Source organism: Nyctereutes procyonoides, unplaced genomic scaffold (genome assembly GCF_905146905.1).
Source record: "Nyctereutes procyonoides isolate TBG_1078 unplaced genomic scaffold, NYPRO_anot_genome, whole genome shotgun sequence".
Lineage (NCBI taxonomy): Eukaryota > Metazoa > Chordata > Mammalia > Carnivora > Canidae > Nyctereutes > Nyctereutes procyonoides.
The window spans coordinates 40680961-40687015 of record NW_026575044.1 but is presented as its reverse complement, the minus strand read 5'-3'; the positions used below and the strand labels follow the sequence as shown (position 1 = coordinate 40687015).

General features: G+C 57.0%; 1 protein-coding gene across 1 annotated transcript; it reads right to left on the bottom strand.

Moving 5' to 3' along the window:
- Positions 1–1165: 1165 nt before the first annotated feature.
- Positions 1166–5615, bottom strand: ADCYAP1 (adenylate cyclase activating polypeptide 1). Its single transcript, XM_055324360.1, has 4 exons — positions 5506–5615; positions 3190–3321; positions 2624–2722; positions 1166–1463 (listed from the first exon to the last, which is right to left on the bottom strand). Exons 1-4 carry the CDS (start codon positions 5613–5615, stop codon positions 1274–1276), a joined length of 531 nt encoding a protein of 176 aa, XP_055180335.1. The 3' UTR covers positions 1166–1273.
- Positions 5616–6055: the final 440 nt, after the last annotated feature.

Sequence of the window (6055 nt, the reverse complement as noted above, 5' to 3'; positions counted from 1 at the left end):
CATAACAACAAAAAAAGTAAGTAGCATTCACAGGTTTAAGAGAAACGAATGAAAAATGGTAAACGGTACTTTCAACAGTGCAAGAGGGTGGGAAAGAGTCTTCAGAGAATCACAAAACAAACGAGTGGCTCCTACAGAGCCGGGTTCAAAGGGAGGCATCCTGGTCATATCACAAGATGAGAAGCATTGGCAGCACTGGAGAAAAACACATTGTACTTTGCATCCATTTCCAATATCCAGCGCCCAAAGTCAGTCAGGCAGGGGACCTAGAGTGGGACTCCGCTTACCCTCAGCATCCCAGGCCTGGGGCAGCTCCAAACCGGTCCCTCTCTGGGGTCCTCCTCTGACTGCCTTATGCTCTACCTCTTCCAATATACCTGCATTTCCTTCACTCTGGTCCAGTTGTCCTAACCTTGGGACACTGAGTTTCCTGGAAGTACAGAGAAGGGAGATTTCTACCCGAGTCTCCCTTCTCTGTACGTCCCCCTTCCCAACATTTACCCCAGGGAGTGGTGTGAATTCTGGAGAGAAGCACAATTTGGACTGAGCTGTTGTTTTTATCAGGAGAATTTCCTTCTGGGCTGAGAGTCTGAAGAGAGACAAGTACACATAAAAGTAGAATCAAAGAAAGCAGAAGTACTGGAATTGCCACCCAGCGAGGGGGACAAAGGGGGACAGTGCCTAGCTGGGTTCAGCTGGGACTGTGGCAGCCTGCCCCAGAGACTCCCGAGGAAAGAATGCCCTTCAGCAATTCTCCCAAATCATTACCTCCAAATCTCCCTGGAGCAGGGCATCATTATGTACAGTAGCAAATGGTCATTATTAATATCTTCAGGCCTGTCGTGGATAAAAATACTATCCTTTTAATTCCATTTTACAAAAATAGGAGTAATATTCAAAACAATGATTGTCTGTTTTTCTATTTATTTTATATAAAAACATAAACAGCTCAGGCGAATTTTCAATCCTTGTGCACACTTTGTATGAACTGCTGTCTATTATACCTATATATAATTCTTAATATATATATCTGTAATGTGTATATATATATATGTATATCAATAATTGGTCCACAAAGTATATCTGTGCATTCTCTAGTGCTTTGTAAAAAGAAAAAACAATATTATTATCAAAATATTCATTTAATGGCTTTACTTCATACATAAATACATGTTTGGATAGAACACATGAGCGGTGACTGTTCAGTCAGTTGGGAAAGTGACTTTTCATTGTGTCAGGACTGTGTATACACAAGGTGGCTGGTAACTCATCGCTACAAATACGCTATTCGGCGTCCTTTGTTTTTAACCCTCTGTTTATACCTTTTCCCTAGGACGGCCGCCAAGTATTTCTTGACAGCCATTTGTTTCCTGTAGCGGCTGTAGCTGTCCGTGAAGATTCCGTCTGAGTGGCGCTTGGAGAGAGGCTCCGAGTCGTCCTCCGCGCCGCCGCCTAGGTTCCCACTGCAAGGACAGGGGTCGGGAAGAGGGTGGCGGGGCGGGAGACACAGGTTCAATAGCAGCGGGGAGCAAAGGGGCCCCAACCCACGCGGGAGCCCTCGGGGAAGGCAGGGTCTCCGTGCCCACCGCGCCGCCTTCCTCTGCCAGCAAGCAGCTGCGGGGTGGGGGTGGGGGGGCCGTGATGGAAACCCTCATCCCGCCCTCCCCTCCCAGGGCTTCCTGGCACTAAATCCTTCCAGAAGGGGCCCGGGAAGAGGCCCGGGCGCAGAGCTCGCCATGCACGCCTGCCCTGTCTCCAAATGCTGCCCGTTGAGATTTGACCATCCGTGCTTTTGCGCTCAATTGTCCTAACTGTTCCTCTCACCATCCCCAGCCCCCACGTGCAAAGAAAATAACCCGGGAGCCCCACGTGCCACGCTGGCGGCTGCCTGGGAAGTTTTACACCGATCCCGCAATCCCTGGTCAGGCAGGGGCACTCCTCCCCTTGCGCACGCTAAGTCGAAAAACGTGATGATAATAATATAAGTCGACAGGCTGCAGGCAAGACTTTTCGTCGCATGAATTATTCATTGCGAAAAATGTAATCTGTTTCCCCCTGAGCTTTACTAAAATGTTGCCTTCCGCGGAGAGAGGTTCCACGTAAGCCCTGTGCCCCGAGTCTGTCTGGCACGCGCAAAAACGGTTCCCCTAACTGCCCACATCTGAGGATTTGTTAGTTTCGACTTGAATTTACAGTAAAAGAAATGGTTGTTTAAGGGGGGAAAAAAAGGCTTACAGTAAATCAAAGCAAATCGTCCCGCGAAGCTGCAAGGTTTTCAATGACTCGGGGGCGGGGGCGGCGGGGGAGAAAGAGGCTATTTGGTTTCTCTTTGGGGGTTTTTTGTTTTGTTTTGTTTTAATTCAAAACGGATCAACCTCCAGGGTTTCTCGGCCCTCTCCTTGCATCTCGCCGCCCAGAACGGTGTCGCCCAACTTGAGCGGCTACAAGGGAACCTCGGCGGGTGGCGGCGGGCGGGGGGCGCAGACCCGGGGCGCGGCCGCCCCCTCGAACCCACGCGCACGCACGGACGCAGGAGCGGGGCCGCCCACGCCGCGCGCTCGCAGACCCCCACCCGCAGTGCGCGCGCCCCGCGACGCCGCTTAACTCCTTCGCGAACTCTTACCCCAGGCCCTTGGCCACGAGCGTCTGCAGGTATTTCCTGGCGGACAGCTGGTCCAGGACTTTGCGGTAGGCCTTGTTAAGGATCCCTTGGGCGACATCTCTAACGGGGAGGCAAAGCGAGCGCCCGGGGTCACTGACTCGGTCCCCAGAGGCTGTCCCAGGATCCCAGCTGCGCACGCCCGCGCCTCGGCGCTCGGGGAGGCTGACAGCCCCCCCCCCCCGCCCCCGCGCCCTCCGGGGGCACAGAACTCGCGCAGAACTTTTTTGTGATGTTCCCGCGACTGCCTGCTGGGAACGGAGAGTGCCTACTGCCCTCCAGGAACGGCAGGCGTGGGGTTGGCCGGGGCGCGCACTCCCGGCCACTGCTGGGGCCGGAGACCTTTAGGTCCCACGCCACCCTCTGGTCCACAAAGCCCGTCCCGCTGCTGACTGTGTCGCTCTCGCTGGTACCAGCCCGAGAGAAGCGAGGCTTGAGGGCTTTTATGAAAAACAACCGGCTCGGTGGGCCACCACCCGCCCCTCCCGCGGTCGCAGTCCGGGCCGGCGCGGGGGCCGCGCGGGGGGTACCTCCTCTCCGCCGGGTAGTAGAGCGCGTAGGCGTCGCGCAGCGCGGAGGCGGGGCTCCCCGCGCCCGGAGGGTCCGAGTCGAAGAAGTCCTGCAGCGGGTTTCCGTCCTCGTCGTACGCCTCGTCCTCCGGCCTGCGAGGGTAGCCGGGGGCAGAAGGAGCGGTCAGGGCAAGTCCCTCTCTGGCTCTGCCGGGACCCGGAGAACGGGGCTCGCACGGATTGTCCTTCTTTCTAAAGATCCGCCACGGAGAACTGCCACTTCTTCCGGGGCGGGGGAGGGGGTAGAGGTAAGGCGGAAGATATTCCCCATCCCTCTAAGCCACTCTCCGATCCCTCCCCTCTAGAGGATAAAGGGTCGCCCTGGGACCCTGGGAAGCCGAGAGGTGGGCGCCGACCCCGCACACCCGGCCGCGGGAAAGGACTACCCCCTACGGGCCTGATGCCTGCCCCACCCCAAACAAACGGCCTCGGGCGGGGAAAAGAAAGGTCCTCAGAGACCAGGCGCCGCCCAACGCGAAGACCCGGAGCGGGAGGCCCAGAGCGAAACCCAAGGACGGTGGATGGGTGGGGTGTGGGGCGGCCGGCTCCGGCAGCCACCCCCCGCCCCCCCAGCCTCCGTGCCCAGGGGAGCCCTTCCCCGCGCAGATGTAGGTCACGGAGAACCTCCGACTTCTATTTTGGGCGGGAGAGGATCTGGCAGGAACATGAATAATAGATGCCCCTAAACTTAGCCTGTTTGGCTGTGGCTCACTCTTTCTGTGGCATGTCCGCGCACTCTGGTGCCACTCGCCCGGGGGATGTGCCAAGCACACGGGACTTCGAAAACTGCTGGGAGTGAAATAGGACTTTTAAGTCCGCCAAATAAACAGTTGGCGCTAAACTGTTAGCGATGTTGGGGCGGCGGGAAGCGAATGGGTCAACAGAGGTCCTAGAGCCAAGAGGAGCGCCGCAATCCTTGACATAGGGCGGGGAGGGGTGGGCTAAAACACAAAACCCCCTCTCTTGGGGCCGCCGGAGAGCCTTGGAATGCGGCCAGGGCAAGTAGCGCTGTCTAGTAGGGTTTAGAGTCGTACTTCGTTATCCTGCTTGCCTTTCCTCCTTCCCTGGAGAGGTAAAGACGAGGGAAACACATCCTTCCGTTCGCCCCACACCCGGCCCTTCCTCAGAGACGCACCTCCCCTATAACCCAGCGTCCCATATTCCCTGAGCCTTTCTGGCAACTCTCATCCCTGCCCCCGTGCCTAGATGCTGGAATCCTAATGTGGAAGCCAGAACCCATGCCTCCGGCCAAATCAATGGTCAGCGAGCGACCCGCCTAAAGGCGACGGTTCTTGGGCGCGGCTGCGAGAAGCAGCTTTGCCGGCAGAAAGCGCGCTCCTCGCCGCAGGGAGCCGCGTGCACCGCGGGGCGCGGAAGCTGCGCTGCAAACGGAGCGTCCACTCCCCAGCTGACCGCCCCGGGACATTGGGGCTGCGTAAGGAACCTAGCAGCGCCAACTGATTAGAACCAGGGTTATGAAAAAAAAAAAAAGAAAACAAAACAAAAAAACCAAAAAACAAAAACACGGTTACTCCAGCCTCGGGCGGGCAGGATTGTCCTGGTCCTGCCTGCCTGCCTGTTTTCTCTTCCTCTTTCCCTGCATCCGTTTCATCCGTTTCTCCCCTTTCCTTCCAGACTCATTCTTGTTCTTCCTTCTCTCAAATCTCTTTTCCTCAACTATACCCGGCCAACACTCCCCCTCCCCAAAACAGTCTGAGACTCAAATTGCAGATGGAATACGTATCACTTGAAAGAAAGCTCTTCCAGGGGAAACAATTCGAATTGAAGTGAAACGGAGATCAGAGGAGAGAGAGGAAGACCCCGCCCCGATAGTCCAGAACAAGCTGTAACAAAGCAAAGTCCACGGAGCTTCACGCTCAACCCTCCAACCTGACTGCGGGAGAGAGGAAGTTCTAACTCAGCTAAGAATAAGGAAAAGAAGTCAAGCTCGGGGCCCGGCCCTGCCCCTCCAGCGGGCGGGGCTGGGGGAGGGGAGGTTTCTCCAGCAGGCTGAAGCTCGGCGGCTCTACCCCGGCCCCTTGGCTGCGGCGGGCTGGGGGAGGGGCGCTGAGCCGCAGTGGCGCCTGCCTGGCCCTCGCGCGGAGACGGAGACCCGGCCAGGGCCCGGGACCCGCGGCCCGACCCCGGCTGACAGCGGCGTACTGGGAGCCCGTGGGGAGACGGTCGTAGCCAGGACCGCGGAACTGCAGGAGGAAGACCACGAGGAAGTGTTGGGGGAAGCCAAGCCTCAGCTCAGCCTGGGCGGCCAGCACCTACCTGATTCCAGGGAACCGGAGTCCTGCGGCGGCAGGTGAGCAGTAGACGCTGCTGTGCATTATTATCCCATAGACCAGGAGGGCCAGCCTCGCTCCGCTACACATGGTCATTCTGCGCAGGAGGGAAAAGAGGGCACGCAGCTGTCAGAACGCCCCTGGCCTTTCACCCTCCAACCCCAAGAAACTCTCCGAGCTGGGGGAGGAGGGACAGAGCGAAGCTCCGGCTCCCGGTGTTGAATACCGCTTAATGATAGCCCGTGGGCGCCCTGCCACTTCCCTCTCGCTATAGTTAGGAAAAATATGTATGTGTATACCCAGTGCCCGATAACTCGCCAGACCTAGTCCAAGGAAAGCTAACTCGTACCCTGATGCTGGTGAAAGAATCAGCAGTTAAATGAGTCCTTTGGTTTGGTAAAATATTTTCCCCTTACCATTCAACTCTTACCGCTGCTCGGAGAGGGTTTGTTGCCAAGTAGGACGGCGGGCAAAAGGCTCCTCCAAGTTTCTGCGCTGGAGTCACAACCCAAGAGACATCACCGTCTGGCGTTAGT

What these genes read in the sequence shown, in the direction of transcription:
- ADCYAP1 (XM_055324360.1), bottom strand. Translation starts at nt 5,615, where the DNA reads ATGACCATGTGTAGCGGAGCGAGGCTGGCCCTCCTGGTCTATGGGATA. An exon ending in TACTACCCGGCGGAGAGGAG is followed by an intron (nt 2,723 to 3,189) that starts GTACCCCCCGCG and finishes CCTCCCCGTTAG; the next exon opens with AGATGTCGCCCAAGGGATCC. An exon ending in CTCGTGGCCAAGGGCCTGGG is followed by an intron (nt 1,464 to 2,623) that starts GTAAGAGTTCGC and finishes CTGTCCTTGCAG; the next exon opens with TGGGAACCTAGGCGGCGGCG.